This window comes from Diorhabda sublineata, chromosome 4, assembly GCF_026230105.1.
Source record: "Diorhabda sublineata isolate icDioSubl1.1 chromosome 4, icDioSubl1.1, whole genome shotgun sequence".
NCBI classification, from domain to species: domain Eukaryota; kingdom Metazoa; phylum Arthropoda; class Insecta; order Coleoptera; family Chrysomelidae; genus Diorhabda; species Diorhabda sublineata.
Genome location: NC_079477.1, coordinates 29987015 through 30004679, shown reverse-complemented (window position 1 = coordinate 30004679; position 17665 = coordinate 29987015). Strand labels below are relative to the sequence as shown.

The 17665-nt window shown below is 32.6% G+C and overlaps 1 protein-coding gene across 2 annotated transcripts in view; it reads left to right on the top strand.

The window, feature by feature from the left end:
* Window positions 1-17665, top strand: part of LOC130442635 (neuroligin-4, X-linked-like) — a 124411-nt gene that overhangs the window by 67606 nt on the left and 39140 nt on the right. For both annotated transcript variants that reach the window (XM_056776930.1, XM_056776931.1), the window contains exon 4: window positions 16380-16580. In XM_056776930.1, the coding sequence (XP_056632908.1) occupies window positions 16380-16580 (201 nt within the window). The remainder of the gene's footprint in view (window positions 1-16379; window positions 16581-17665) is intronic.

The window sequence follows — 17665 nt, the reverse complement described above, 5'->3', positions numbered from 1 at the left end:
CAGAAGATTTCAACGAAGTTATCCTTATAAGTGACTAGATTTTTATCTTTCACTACCTTGACAAATTTTGTTATGAATGTTTTCCCAGATGATTGCCGCTTGATTTCCGTCGAGGCAAATTTATTTTCAGATGTTAAAGCAAAACTTCTAAACATTTTATTCAAGGTAACGTTATGAAGTCTTTGTGTATATAATAATAACACCGAGTAAAGTGAGTCATAAAAATATATTCAAAAGGAAATGTTGGAGCTGTTAAGAATATTTACTTCGTTGTTTGGTTAAGCAAAGTAATAAGATAAATGTATATACACAGTTACTTATATTGCCTTTGGTAACAACATTGAAAATGTATACAATTGTTTTTTCATTAATTGTTATGAAAAATGGAAAAAACATAATTTTAATGTTTAGTCTGAGTTTCTCTCTAGAAAATGACGAATATATGTATATAGAAATGTTGGGTGATTTGATCTCTGAAGGCAGCTGGACAACATGATGCAATACAACGTGTAATGCAAGGCACAATATTTCTTGATCAAAAGCATAAGTAATTGAAGTTAAGCAATATTTCTTGATAACAAGCATGTGCAAATGAAGTTCAACTGATTGTTATGTGCAAGATGTCGCATTTGCGACATAATTGCGACATATTTTCATTGCGTGTAGGCTGCAATTCTAGGGAGAAACCTAGTTACTGTTGGCTTAATAACCAATCTGTTCAGCAGACCTCAATACCAAGGCACTTCGTTACATACTTACTTATTGTCATTATTTTTGAATCGATCACAAAATACTGAATCAAATATTAGGTGAGGTATTTGTTCATTTCAGCCATGATGAAATGGCATACATAATACTCATCTATGCAATAGTTTGATCTTGCAAGAAATTACATGCAGTTTCTTGCACCATGTCAAGCGGCATTAGGGACATTTTAATCCTGTTCCCATTTTCGCGGTCAAAAGATTTGATAAGTGTCAGCACTGCACAAATGACACTATAACTTTATTGGTGAACAACATTTGATGATCTTCATATGAATTGCGTGACTTGTGAGAATTTCTATTTTTTATATCCATGGAATATTTATGAGGACAACTACAACTTTTGTTTAGAAATAAGCAGCGCATTTGATCCTAGAATAATCTCTTCCTCCCTGTTTTTTTTTTTTTATAAAATAATAAATAACCTTTCCATTATACGCAATATATTGTTGTTATATTATGAATACATGAAAAATATAAATTGAAATATGGTATCAAACGCGTGTACTTGAAACTGATACTGTTAATGCTGGTTTTGCCGCTGTAAGAGAAGGAGTTCCTATCAAGGCATTGCCAGAAGGTTTAATAGTATATGTTAATGAATATTAATATCAACTAAGCTCTCAAATCATTATTTATGAAGCAGAAAATCTGCTGGTAGACTATCTCCCCGAATGAATTGTGGTTTATCGTGCCAACGCTTTTGCGATTGCAAACAAAGAAAAACTTCCTGCTTTATGGTAGAAAGAGAATGGCTTATAGTGATTGATAGGCAGTTGTATACATCCATGCAATAAGATATTCCTACAGCACACACTGTTCACATTACCATTACAGCAACAATCACAATTATATTATCTGAGGGGCATTCCCATAGCCAAGTTATCGTCTTCGGGAAAGACTGTTGGTATATTGGTGGTATAATAAATAGTGTGTTCAGTAACAATATGAACAGAAATTTAAAATCATTACATTGTTTTTTAGAAATCCTGGGACTACTATTTGAACTCAAAATGCAGCATTTAACAAATACTATAGTAACTGAATAAAATTTCAGAACAACAGTTCATAGCAAAGAAAAAACATATAGCTATCAACTACATAAAAAGAAATATCGTCATAAAGTATGAGGAGTATCTATTGATGATAATTTGAAAGATATTGAGGAGGGAATTTACACGTTTCTCTCTTTTGAAAGTAGTCGACCTCTTTTGGTATCAAGGAATAAATTACCACTGTTGGAGTTTCAAGAAATTTGATAATGCAAATTAAGACAATGCACTAGTTGAAATCAATAACAGTATAAAATTTATTATGAGATGAAGACAAAATAAAAATGTAGAATGAAAAATGAAGATAAAACTAGGACAACTTGAGAATTGAAAGTAATGATAACTCAACAAAATAGTGACTAGTAACGAGGGTCCAAAAGTATTTCGCCTGACCTAATGATGGCGGTAGTTGCTAGAAAATTACTACTGTATTAGAAAGAACACAATCTAAACAGCATATTTTAAATCGTTTGAATAAGCCACGTTGTTTAGTTTGGCAGTGAATTGGTAAACATCAAAGGAATTGTTTATCGTTATAAGATACAATACTTTTTTATGAAAGGCCTTAGGCCCACAAATATAAAAGCTGAATCAGATTCTTGTCTGGGTGAGACTGCTCCTTTGTTATCAACGGGAAAATATTGGGTAGCAGAGATTAAACGGGACCTACGCTCTACGAAGGGTATCGAACTTATTGATAATAACTGGAAAAAGTGATTGATTCATGTAACAAAAGTCTTAAAAATTATTTTCATTGTGAATGAAATAAACTTTTGGTTAGATTTGCTAAAATTGATAATATATGGATGAAGTTAAGATATGACTCTCGTATCACATCGGTGACGGAAATGAATGGGGGTTGGTATATTGTTTAGGTTGACGATGAAGAAGCAAAATTTTACAAGCAAAACGAAGAAACAGCAATGGATAATTGCCTATTACCGTTTATGACTGACCTGTTCATGAGTCATTGTGAAAAGCAAATCAGTCAAGAGTTTCAGTATTTTCCCAGGGTATGGTACAGTTATGTGGATGATATTTTTGCCATATCCAATATGGAGAAGGCAAACTTAGACGAATTCATTTTGAAATTCAACTCAAAATATCTATAATGTTCACCTATGAAAGAGAATGATGGACAGTTACCATTTTTAGATACTTTAGTATTAGGAATAGTAATAGGTTAGAATTTTATGTATTTAGGGAAAACACCGTTACGTTCAGGTACTTTCCGGCTGTTTCTTTTCATTGTATCCAACATGAGATGGTCAGTTTCCATTTCCTGGTACATCGGTTAATCCACTTTCCACGTGCCATCCAGATATACAATAAGGAAAAGTACTCCATTGAGGATGTAGCTGTACTAAACTGTTATGATAAAAGAATTGTAAATAGGTCAATCAATAGTCATGGGTTTAAGGAATCTCTATGTGAAACCACTTTTTTCCAAACTCAAAGTAAAAAACAAGAAAAATTTGCTCTGATACCTTTCATTCCTCTTCATACAAAAGGGTGGGAAGGATTATTCAGCAGAATGGGTTTCAAAGTGGTTTATAAATCCAACATTACATTGAAACAATTGTTGGGCAATCCTATGGATAAAAATCTAAATTTGGAAAAGAGTGGTATATATGAAATAAGCTGTGGTGATTGTGACCAAAGTATATTGGAAAGACTAGGAGATCCGTTATTGTCCGGTTTAAAGAGCTCATTGCCTATTTGAAATATGGGCGGACCGGTATTACCGATCCCGTTGCAAGACACAAAGGACAAAGGACCAATTGTTTACAGCCCAGTCTATAGTTTAGTAGTCAAGGAATAAACATGAATATTCCCGCCAAGGAATTTTCTCCCGCGGGAATTAATTTTTGCGGGAGGAGGTTTATTGGTGGGAAAATTGATTTAGTTAGTGAGTTAGTCAAGTTATTAGATTTTAGTATACCTTCAATCTCTGAAGACCATAACTTAGTTATCGAAACGCACGTCAGACAGTGTAGTTGTGAGTGTTGGTATAGTGGTGGTGTAAACAGTGTATTCAGTATGAATATCACAACAAACATAACCATAATTTAACTTAACATTATTTGAATTAAACTAACCCAATTATATAAATTATTTTTACTTTGTAGATTTTAGATTCGAACTCAGAACCTGTGGTTACGCAATGTCAAGCACCTTTGTCAATCTAGCTGTGTATAGGCTAGGTGATATTGCACAATTAAAAGTTAATTACAATTGTTTGGCTTTAGTGTGCTGAAAATAAAGGAAAATTATTGTATTAGGGGTTTGATGAGCCCAAAGTACATAATAATGGTAATAATAAAAATCATATTGCCATAGTTCCGCCTCCAGGTTCTTCCGTAACTTTATATTCCATATTTAGAGTCCCCACCTCCACCTTATTGTACTTACCAAAATCTACTACCATCCGTCCACGACATGATACGGAAGTCTAGGCAAAGTTGACAATGATCGAGTCCATCTAGTGACAAGTTTCATTTTTGAATATTCCAACTCAGTTGCATCTACAATGTAACTTTCAATATTTTTCAAATATATGTAGTTCACATTTAATTACGAACTTATAATTTCTATATCCTTTATAAAATTGTTTTTATTTGAATCCATTGTTCCATCAACGATTCTTTATTTTAGATTCCATTCAATAATTATTTTCTGTAAAACTGTTTGACTTAGTGATAAATTTGAAAAGAGCATCGTCTTTTATTACATTTACTAGCTATTTGTCAAGTACATGGCCTCTTAGGACATTCCTTAGAATGTTCTGTAGGGGAATAGTCGTTGAGAAATTGCCTACAAACGTAATAAAGACAATATACAAATAAAAGTGGCAAACCCAATCGACATATTTATGTTCAGTCTTCGACGGTTTCGAGTTATAAAGATTATAAATGTAGACATAAACTATATTTATTCGATAATTTGATGGCAGTTGGTTGAAGAAAAAGCACATCTTGCTTTGTAAACCACCGATGTAAAAAAACAAGTTATTCAACGGATTCTAGGAGCATTTTTCTCATTACTCTACTTGAAATATTATCCACATATTCTGTATTTGCATACGGTCAAGTTTCAACAGGGCACATCCATATTAATGAATCAAATTCCAGACAAAAACATAAGAAAACCTCTCAGTTTAAATTACTATCACACTTCTTGTTTTATCTAGATATAATATAGATAATTTTTTGTATGTTATTTACATTCACTTGTAATACGTCATCAATCACTGAAATTCTATAGCTATTATTTCAATATAGCATGAGTTTTGAGTATACATAGTCTCAATTGTATCAAAAACTACACATATTTTTAAATCTTTTATGAAGGTATGCGTCAGCATGAGAAAATCTTGAGAAAAAGTCTTAGGATCAGTCTGAATGTGTTGTCACTTTGAGATTGGTTTCTCTCTCGGCTCAGACAAGAAACTCCACAGTCACAGCACTATCGATACCTAGCATTTCCATCGAAGAGTATTTCAGTTTCTGTATTTATGTACTACTTTTATAATTGTTTGAACATTTTTTTTGTTGGAATGGATTCGCGGCAACCTTTGGTTTGACAGAAGCCTACGAATATGTAATAATCAATTAGGAGCTTATTTACACTCGTAGAGGAGTTGTAGCTAGAATTTTCACAATAATTTAATAATCGTAAGAGTGCAATGGAATTTGATCCACTTCTGGGTTTAGTGACACATCAGGTCGTACATCATATCGTGATGCAGTTCTGTTTATGACTAGTTGATAATAATCCTTCGTTTTCTGGCTTTGATTGTGACCTAGTTGCTAAAGCAAGTATGTGCGAGTCTACTTGAGATTGCAACACTGTTAGATACATGTTGAGTTTCATCTTCGATAGTGGTCACAGCACAATGTTCACCTGCGAGGTGAGTTTCTATCTCAAACTTCTAGTTACGGTGGTATTCACATTGTTGTCATACCTTTCATTAGTCTATGAATATCATAAGCTGAATCTTTGTTTGAAATCTCGTAAAACTCTATTTCTCATTAGATTAATAGTAACTTTTGGAATATTTCTGCTATGAAATGATATAGTTCAACTGAAAAAAGGATATTTCTAATGATATCAAGGATATCAATGTGTCTTGGTATCATTAAATCATATCGCAAGCGGAAATCCATAACAAAATCTAAAGTGAGCTGTCGAAGAATTTTAATCAAGTTGGTATTGTGTAAGATTTATCTAAAAGAGGAAAACTGTTTCAAGTGAGAACAAATTTGAATTAAGTCGTTCCATGTAAGAAAACGATTTACATTCACATTATCTCGTAAATATGCTTAATAGGAATTTCATATGATATTGAATCCCTTCAATACAAAATGAGGTTATCAGAAGATGATTCCGATAAAGTAACCTGAAACAATGATGGAAAAATGTGGCAATGAGAACCAAACAATCCTTTGAGGAAGGCTATGTGTCTGATGAGGCCTCATTTCATATTGTTGGATGAGAAAATTTCAGACCTCATGTCTACAAAAGAATAATGTTTGGGTTAGAATATTAAGCAAAAAAGTACTTGGTCTAGTTTCATGAAAGTTTGATTAAACTGGCATCGATATCACCTGACATCTATTCTTTGGACCACATTCTCTAGAACCTGTGAGACTCAATAAATTAAAAGAAAAATGTGGAATGAATTCACTAGTCGGTGTTCTTCGAGATTTAACATATTTGTCATATTATTGGATCAACGTTTGAATCCTTCTGTCATAGAGCTCTGTTGCCAGTGAATGGAACCAGCTTTGGAGACACGTCTTCCGCGCTTTGTCATTACTAAAAACCTCCTCACTGAATAGGAAATCAGGGCTGTAGTGGATGATCGACAACTTTTAACAAAATTTTGACAAAACTGCTGTTGTGCGCCAAGCCGTATGTGAACAATCATTGTAATGGAGAAGTACAACTATTGTTAAATGAATATATTGAATAATTTAGAACTATCCGAATTTTTTAGACGATGGGAGAAGGAATAAGAGCTTCCATTACAGACCACCGCTACTACACTACTAACATGGAATCTGTCCAACTGGCATAAGAATGATACGTCATAGATCTGTTCGGTACGCACAATTAAACATGGCTTCGTTTACTTTGGATAAACTTACGTTCGGAATGGGTCAAGCATTTCTTCTTTTAATATGACACTAGCAAATATTATGTAGAAAATATTGAACATTTTATAGGGAATTTGAAAACAAAAGACATGATGAAATATTATGAATTATATGAAAAGTTTGTACGCCTTAGCGTGTTCAAATGCCAATTCAGAACACGCGTGTTACTTTGAATCGAAGACTTGTACAAGGGTTCTCTGAAAAGCTTCCGACCTAACTGTACGATACGGTTGTATGGATTTTTAAATAAGAAATCTCCTATAAGGAGAGTTTAGCTTTGGGATTATACTATCCATACCAAAATATTTTATATTTGGATATCGAATATAGGACCAGTCACGAATAGAGATTTACTCAAGTTTCCCAAGACTTCAGAAAGCTCTTCTCAACACAGCTTCGTAACCAAGCAGCAAAGAAATTTATTTCAATATTTATTTCTACATAGTCCCCTGTAGTATGTACATGTAGTCCAACGATTATTAAAATTATTATTAAAAACTCTCTTCTACAAGAGAAGCTTTAGGATTAAGCAGCAGGACAGTTACGAGGAGTCAGATATGGTAGATATGGTGGCTGGTCAATCAATTCAAAGTACAATTAGTAAATTTTAGCCGTGGTGATGACCTAAATGAGAACTTGCGTTGTCCTGATGGAAAAGCATTTTCTTTTATATTCAAATTCCTCCCTACACCTAAATAAGTAATTATGAGCAATCCTGTTAATTTTCCACATTTTTGGAAATAGTCGAAGAACACAACTATATAAAATATTTATTGATGAAGTTTGATCTATATATTCGATTTTGTGCATGGATCATATTGTATCACCTCTTCCCATACTTTTACTTTTCCATATCTATCATTTAACTTGTGTAGTTTCCTATGAAAAAATCTGAATTAGTTGAATGAATAATTAGTTAAATATTCAATTGGGGCACATAACTCACGCCGTTGTCAGGTGTTGAATTGCAAAAAATATATTGTACTCATCACACAAACAAAGAAGATGAAATGTGTAATAACGGTGGTATGCAGAAATATGAAACCGTGAAACGTATTTATCATTCTGTCTCATTTATGAATATTTACGAGCTTGAGATATTAGCCAGTTTTATAGAATCTAAATGACCCATATATGAATGTTTTCACCACAAACGGCGGATTTTTTCTTTTATCTTTTTCCGTTTCATTATTAATTTAATACAGTATATTCTGAACGGGATGTGTGGGTTTCTGCTTCAAGAGGAACCGGTAACCCAAAAAGGTTTGAGAACAAAAGAAATAGGCCAGGATAATTTCGATTATATCGTACATAGACCCATTTTATTGTCTAAGAAGTTTCATCTATGAGCATATAACTTATTATGAGTATTAACTATTCAAACTATACGTCCCCCGACGAGTTGAAACTATCTGTATAAGGTTCTACTGGAAGTTGACTGTAACTTTGTTATTTTAAATAGAACACCTTGTATATTGGAACATTTTCAAGATCCACGTAAAATTTTAGTATAATTTTGACCAAAATATTTTTCCTAAAAATGCATACTTTTTGAGTTATTAATTTTTTTGTAAAAAATATGACCGTTACAGAACCTTATAAACTATTTTTTCTATTTTATTTTAACCCATTGATACAAGCACTAAGAAATAAAGAAGATTATGTAAATTTGCTTTCAATACATGGTAATCTTTGGAAATATTATAATTAAAAAGATCGTATCCAAAAAATCAAACGTAGAAATTTCCATGATTTTACTATAAGTATTTTGACATATACAGATAGTTTCAACTCGTCGTGGGACACCCTTTATAGATGTATATGGTGATATCAGATTCTCGCATTGAATAAATTAACTAACATCTTAATAAGATATATCAATCACCTTTCTATATATTTCTCCACATTAAGTTAGTTTTTAATCCATGTAAGTAATTGATTTTCCAACAATTGCGTGTAGGTTTGTAAAGAGCCGTTTGTAAAATCCGGATTGTAGTCATTCAGACACAGATTTATTCGCAAAACAACCAGAGGAAAATTTTTTGCTTGTATAGACTATTGAAAGTACCGCCAATATGTAGACCAAGAAAATTGATCGAATTTGAGGATAAAACTAAAGTTTCCTCAGAGTTTGAATAGAAAACGTTCGCAACAAACCAGGACTTAATAGTAACGAGATATTGACCTATGTTAGAATGTAAAGCTTCTATATCTGGACTACTCCATGTTACACTGGTATTATCTGAGAAGTCAATTTACCCACAATTCGTCTGTGACATCATTTGAAAATTGAAACATGAGGTACACCACTGCTAGCTGGCAAATTACTTGAAACTTTGCCATTAGCTCTTACCAATTGTTTTCGACACTCAAAGTGAAATACAAATCATTTCAAGGGAATATTTCAGATGCTATAATATTTTAGTTTGTTAATAGGAATTTCATAATTAATATAATCGAAAGCTTTAGCGAAATGTCAAAAAACTGAGGCCGTATGAAATTTATTGTTAAGTGAGGGATATAGAAAATATTGCACGAAAAATATCCAGAATTTCATTGAAAATTTCCAAACAAACATAAAATATACTGAAATTCCACAAATTATTTCCAGAAATAAGTTTTTATCTCGAAAATTTGAGAGGCCCATAAGTACGATTCAAAGGTTGAATAACTATAATAAAATTGGAATCCCAAGACCCTGTACACCACTTTTTGATTAATTTCATTAGTTTTCCATAGAAAAGGTTTTTATTTGATTTTGAGCTTTGAGAATCCTGTATAACATGTTTACGGTTATGTTATTACCTACTAAATCTGAACGAAGATTATATTTTTATTTGAAGCCGGCAAAAGCCCAGGCACTTATAGTTTTGATGGTTGAACGCCAATTGAGATACCGAGTACAGATATCAATATAAACGTAATTAGCGCTATATGAAGTTAATCTGTTTTTCTTAGTCCAATAAGTCAATAAACAATGGTAGAATAAGAATTGTTATTCTAGCTAAATCTAGAGATGGAAGGAAAGATTGGAGTTGAAACAAAGAACAAAAATTGATTTCATAATAATTCATTGGTATATTGAGATCAGCGTTTCTATTGATTGGTATGAATTATACTCCATTTCTTGACGGGAACAAATATGTTGGAGTTTCTGGAACTGTTGGCGATATTCATACTGAATACCCTGTTTACACCACCACTACACTAACATTTATAATTAACTGAAGGTAAACAGTTACGTTCAGTCTCTGAAGACGATAACTTGGTTATCGAAACGCACGTCAGACAGTGTAATTATGAGTGTTGGTGTAGTGGTGGTGTAAACCGTGTATTAAGTAAGATAGGACCAGTCACTTAGACATCAAGTCCCTACGGTAAGGAAAATTCAAAGACAATTTTTGACCTTCTGTGTGCAATCAGACACAAATAAAAGCATCGAAAAAGGAGCATATATTTCAAAAAACTAAGCAGTGAATTACAGACTAAATATAATATACTCATACCTAATGTGGCCATAAAACCGACTATACTGTTTAAAGTATTATTATGAAATTCCAACGGTAAAATACAGCAGTTTACTCTCAGAGCAATACACTATCCTATCAATTTGATTGAAATATTGGGATGATTGGACAGAATGTACAAGTTTTCCTTGAGATTCTTGTTTGGAAGATAATTCTATTTCTCATCAAAAAACCTACTACATCGTTGAACATATAATTATAAAACGACAAAAGTATACAGTATAAGAGACAACAACCCAAACTCAAAGCAAACTTAGAACTTTTCGGAAATACGAAAACCAGATGACGGCGTGACGCTCCTTCAATTTGATTTTTAATGAGATAGTTTGAAACTGAGTTATGAAATAATTCAATAATTTTAAGGTATTTTTAGGCCACATTTTTTCATTTTCGTCGAAATATATGTTCCAGTTGTTGTAGTTTAAGAAGACTAATATAAAGTGGAACGGGTCGTGTCGTTAAAAATAAATCGACATTGAGAATCATGGTAATAATTAAGGTTCGAAGCAGTGGAAGTCATCTCAGCGACTGAGTGTATCGAAGCTGGGACAGGACCTTAATTTTATTTTCTATGCCTATTGATCTAACTCTACCACGCTTCCACCGGTTTGTATCATTACAGAACCAGTTTTTATTTTGTAGTAATGCAATGCTATCAGTACCCTGCATTGTTTGAGTAGATGTGCACACAAATATATTATATCTTATGAAACAAGCTGAGCCTTATTGAATATGTCCACTAACTGGGTTTGAATAACAGAAACGTACATTTGTAGCTTTTACCCTCTCTCTTTTCACTTGTATACCTCACCTCCAACCATCTTCTTCATGAGGAATCCATCCTTGTAGTGAATATTAATAACTAAATATGAGCAGACCTCATTTTTGTTCCATTCGTCAGAACTGCAAGTGTTGAGTTTGAACTTCCCATTAAGTAGTGTAGGCTAGGTCCATTGGATTCTATCAAGGAGCCTTGACTTGACTAATCTGCAGAGGCAAGATTTTTAACTGTCTTTGTTGACCTTGCTGCCCCTAATCCTCTTTTCAGCGTCGCCGTTATTTGGGTAGAATATTCGTATCTCAGTGAAAGGTCAGAGGCCCTAGCGCCCTAGATGCCTTCAATTCCATACGTTAGAATAATAGATAACTATGTACATTTTTAATCAATTAGAGAAACTAGTACTAATAATAAATGGAATCTGTATTAGTCACTCGTCCTCTGTTGGTACACGAAGATTTCAGGCTGCTATCTCCGCTTCCGGAATCTATTTTCCTATATTCAATTCCATCTCTATAGGAATGGTTAAGCACTACATGTTTTCTAGATCCTTAGTTCTAATCTTCTTCACTATTTTCTCTACTTTCTTCGGTCGTTTACTAATTCTCTCCACTCGATCTTTTCCTCCTGATTTATATTCCACTTAAATTCTCGTAGCCACACTTATTTTGGGGTTGCTTTTGTTATTCTCTCACCTTTTCCATCTTCAAATACCATCTTAAAAATTCTTTGCTGCATTTTGGCACCATGTCTTAACCAAATTGCTCTTTATACTCTAACTATTTGTGTTATTTCAGGCTCCTTGTACAACATCATTAGTTTTCTGTTTGTATGTTTTTTTTGATAATTTCTGCTGTTTTGACCACACCATATGATTTTATCGGGATTTATCTTCCTCATATTTCCCGTTCACTCATCTTTGTCATATCTAAGATGCGCATAGAACTTCTGGTTTAACAATTATGGAGAAAGAGAAACTTTTTTATACTTCAATCACCTCTTGCTTTTTGTTCTTGAACATAGAAACACCCACCTCATCTATTTTTTTATGTTGAGTTATTCAATATACGATTTAAATTGAATCATTGTCACCAAGCTTTTGGTTTAGCCTTCAAATTATTGGGTATTCTAAAAGGTTGAGAAATATTTTGTTCATTTTGATGGAGGAAAAATTCATCAAATTGTTATTCATGGAACTAATCACCACCATATTTTTTATTTAACAGGTCACTTTAATCTTTCGTAACATAAGGAGGAATGTGTTCTGAGGATATCATTATAGAAGAGGGTTGTATTCGATTTTGTTCTTGAATAATCTGGGAAAAAGTGATACGAACAAGCTTATAAAATGTACAGTTTTCTACTGGAATAATTGTTATTGGACTCTGTTTTTTTTCATTATATTAAAAAATGATTAACACGAATATTATTAGACAATCCTCATTATATTTATTTTTGCTCCAAGTTTTCTCATGGATTTTTATGTCAAATTAATAGACATGAAAAAGTGTAGCATCATGGTAACTAATAATCAAGTCAAAAAAAGAAAACAATCTCCTCGTTACTTTTGAAATATGAGATCGGAATTCTGAAAGTGTAACGGCTGGTTGGCCTTAATAGGTTTAATTTTTGGCAAACATAAAGGTTAATTTCTTAAAAAACCGAGAAAACGAATCGCGTCCAGCTGACGGTGCTTTACATTTTTATTTGTCTTGTATAACTGAATTAGGCAAGGAACTTCCAATGGCTGGCATTTAATCATCTGAAATTAGCTTTTCAAAATAATACGGGTACGCTTTAAAACCTAGAATTAAAAGGAGGAATATTAATAAAACGGAATTGCAATTGTCTGAGCACCGTTTGGGATATTCTCTACGTTGCCTTTTGTACCACAGGGTGACCTACCCTCCATTTTTGTCGTGAATGATTTATGTCACAATTTAACCGGTGAACAAAGTAACGAATGAGAAAATACCTCTGGAATCAAATTATTATTTCCTATATCAAAGAATCGTCTGCACAGATTTACGTTTAAAAACAAATAAAAAGCACAGTCTCGAAATTTCTACGAGGTCTAGTTAGAAAATGATGTATGATAATTGATTTTGATTACATTCACTGCCGGCGAAAACATAGAGACCTGCATATTTCATTGTTAATGTCTAAGATCTCAAGAAGTCACTCTTTTATTTACTTCCAATTTATTGGAAAATGAACATGTATTATTTTCATACAGATGTCACCTTATTGTATCTCTAGACATCAGATCCGGTATATATGGCGGACGAGATATCATAGGGATGATTAAAGACCTCTTAGTTTCGTTTTGCGCTTTGTAGATGATTAATTTTTTGTATATTGTGATCTTCTTATGTATTTATTCTGTGGAGTGAATTAATACATATTATGCTCTTACATCAGTCAATTTATTCAATCATTCACACTAGAAACAATGAACTATGCACTGAACAATGAAGCACTCCTTATTTATAATAATTATTCACTATCACTTAACTATTCACTAACTCATATAATTTATTTAAATTCATCGGTTGCTTTTTACTATTTCCATTGGTTCATTCTTCATACAAAAAGAATTTCTCGATAATTCAGTTCTAGAAAGTAAGTAAATAAATGAGAATGCCTTCCTAGAAATTGATTCTATGAAAACAAAGTAAACTGTTATGCAAAAAATCATCATAGATTTCCGCTTTTTTCCACGAAGTTTACACCCGGCGTCAAATGTTCGATTCTTTTGAAATCAATCAGGACCGGCATCACTGTCCATGTTGTGGAATAGTTCATAACAATATCAAAACAAATCACCTTTCTAAGATATTTGCTAATTTTGGATAGAATCTGGAAGGCAATTTTATTTTTATAGATTGGAGGCTATTTATGTCACAATAATGGTTAATCTAGGGGCTTTGGGGATTTCCAGAAAATCATATTGTATTCCTCCTCTAAGCTTGTATTCCAGAATCTTATCACATAGTTAGAAGAGCCCTCAGCTTATTTCAAGGCAAGGCAACTATGCAATATTATTTATTGTTGAGATCAAATTGTATTACAAAAAATCTACAATTATTGATGAATATGAATATATTTTTATTTAGTTGAAATCGGGGATTTTCAATTGATCACAATACTCAATTTTCTTTATTCTAAGTATGTTTATCTATTTTCACTATCTATAAGAATATAATAGGATTTGCGTTAATAGTTTAAATATAGCACAAATCAGAAGACATTTTTTCCACAAATGATATAGAAAATCTAATCCTAAACATCATTGCACTCTGAAAGAAATTCCGACAGAAATTTCTTTCTTTTACCATTCCTATTTTATATTTGGCTAATCATTTATCATTCAGATAGTAGAAGGATTTACTCGAATAACAAAGCATTTCTAAGAGATTTGAACAATAATCTGCTCTTCCCAGAGCTGCAGTTATAATAATCGTCAAGTGTTTATTCATTGCTGTAGAACAGGTATGCCTAAAACAATCTATTTCCATACGAGCCCGGTCGGATTTCAAATGGAACAATTTTGATGACATAAAATTCTGAAAAAACAAAATAATGAAAAATTTTTTCCTTTATTTTTGTTTATCTTTTTTCATTTGGCCACAGTTATCAAAGAAATTGAATATGCATGAATGAATTTATCACAAACAAAAACAGAACTTCACCATTACCACCATTCACCAATATTCTTGTCAATCTTTTACCTTAACTATATCTATTTTTCTAAAATTTTCTATTTTTCATTTTCATTTTGAGCCCTAAATGTACTATGGGCGTTAGATCAGGTCTAATAGAAATTCATTCTGTTAATAGTATATTGATTTCCTTAATTCATCTTTGATGTGAGACATGCAGCTCAGTACTATTGGAGTTTGATATGCTTCCTCAGTACAAAGTTGCTTCAATCTTGGCTAAAAAACTTTTTTGAGAAGTCATTGGTATTAATAATACCGTCTATAGAGTAGAACCACCCGACAGATATATTGTCGGCCGACATCGATCCTCAGACCAGAGACTTTTCATTTCAGATAATCTGCATAAAATGTCTTATTTTTTACACGGAGGACTCATCACCCCATGTACCTTGTTCCACCGTTTAAAGATTTAAATTCTATGAACTATGATCATTTTAATCCCTTAATCCTATTTTAACATTGATGAAGTTTTTCTTTTGTCTAAAAATAACCTTTATTCGATAGTTTTAGGGCAGTTCACTCAATGTCCTTAGCAACCTCTTCATTTTTCTTATCTAGTTATAATAATTATAACACGAAATATTTTATATTAATGCATACAAGAATATATCGGGAAAGAGGTTGAAAATGGTTTGATATTAAATTCTCTTTTTAGACGCCAATATTAGATGTTTGTGTGTCTGTAAGCTCATTTGTTTGTTTGTTTGTAACTCTCCTTTGTGGCTTACTGTTAGTATATCCCACCACTTTAGCGTTCGTTAACTGAGCGGGCTAAGGCATCAACTTCAAGATTTAATGTACAACCTACATTACTTTGGAATTCAATACGTTTATTTTATTTTATAACTGTGCACCCTCTCTCGGAGCTTTACAATACTTATGACTGGAGCTTAAACTACTTTTACAATTTAAAATGAAAGATAACACATTTGAATATTAGTGAATATATGTAAAATATGCACTTTCTTGAAAAAATATAAGATAATTAATATGGTTTGAAAAAACTAAAAAACTGTTTATTATATTAGAGATTCATAAGCTGCGAATAATACTTTTTTATTGTATTATTCCAGAGCATTTTCTCATTAATTCCATCAACTTAGTTACAATTAATCTGGTTTCATTACATCCAACTTATTTTGTTTTATTCGAGATTTGTTTTGAAATGTGAATTAGAGCATTCACGAAATATTCATTCGCTGTATTTTGTTATTAGAATCTCGATGTTTAAATTTTTAAATTTTAGCTATTTTTAAAAATTTCATAAATACAAACTATTGTACTTAATAGAGGCATAGAATCGCGCAATCGTGAATTAAGAGGTATTCTATCGATCATAAAGTTTAATTGATATTGTAATACTGTTTTTATTTCTAGGGTTTCTGAAAGCTGGTACCGAAGATACCTCTCGAAGTAATTTTGGACTGGTAGACCAGATAGCTGCGCTCATCTGGATAAAAGATAATATAGTTGCTTTTGGAGGAGACAGCAATTCTGTGACGTTGTTTGGACATGGTACTGGAGCTGTATGTGCTAGTTTGTTGATGATAAGTCCAATGATCATCATGGGAAATGATCGTGAGTATATGACTTTATTTTCTCCAGAGAATTTCTACATAATATCCTGAATTGCCAGTATGCGCATCCTACTGGATTTCTTCTGTTTGACACATCAGTCTGTTGTCATGTGTGGAGAATATCTTCGACTTTTGATGATAAAACTCAATCGTTGTCGCACAGGATGAATTTTGTGAAGGTGGATCAAAATCGGCTGTTGTGCTAGAAAGCATAGATTCGTGAACTGATATTGTAAAGTCGTCATGTGACATGCCGCGAGATTGAAGTATACTCGGGCATCATTACCACTCGCATGCCTTCGATATCGCATGAAAATTTGTCGAGATCAAAAAAGCTTTTGTCGATTGGTGCAAATAAATGCAGAAAAAATTCAAACGCTGTGCTTCAAAAGACATCTATAAAAGCGTTAAAGGCGACGAATCATGTAGCTATTCATATAAACCCGAAACTTAACAACAGTCGACTATATACAGGTCATTGAAGACAAGCGCACGAGGTCTGTTTTTTTCGTAATAACTGGACATTCCACCAAAGTTCTATTCTAGTAACGTAGAACAGTCGATTCCGAATGGTACGCCAGTATTTGTTTGCCAGAAGTATTCGACGAAATCTAAGAAACCAATCGTAGGAGAACAATCATTTTCCAATGCGAAATCTCACAGATCAGTTGAAAAAACGTTTTTGATTTATTAGTACATCGAATTGTACAGTCCTTATTTGGCATCCAATGATGTCTCTTCCTTCCCCCAGATAGCAATCAGAATCAATCAGAATGGAGAATCTGTGTCGACTATTTGTTAAAAGTGTATTGATCTGAATGGAGAATATTTAAAGAAGAATAAAGTCATATCCAATTATTAATACTTCTTTCTATTTGTCTGTCCAAAAACATGAGCAGTAAGCCTTGTACAAACATAATTTTTCTCATAATTTGGCGTTCGTATGCGCATTTAATTCCATATTCCTAAACAAATACTCACTCACAAATGTCATGCAATCAGTATTATCACAAGTCTTGATTTTATGCAGATAAGCTGAAAATAGATAGTCAATGTAGTATGAATGCAAATAAATCTGAATTTGCT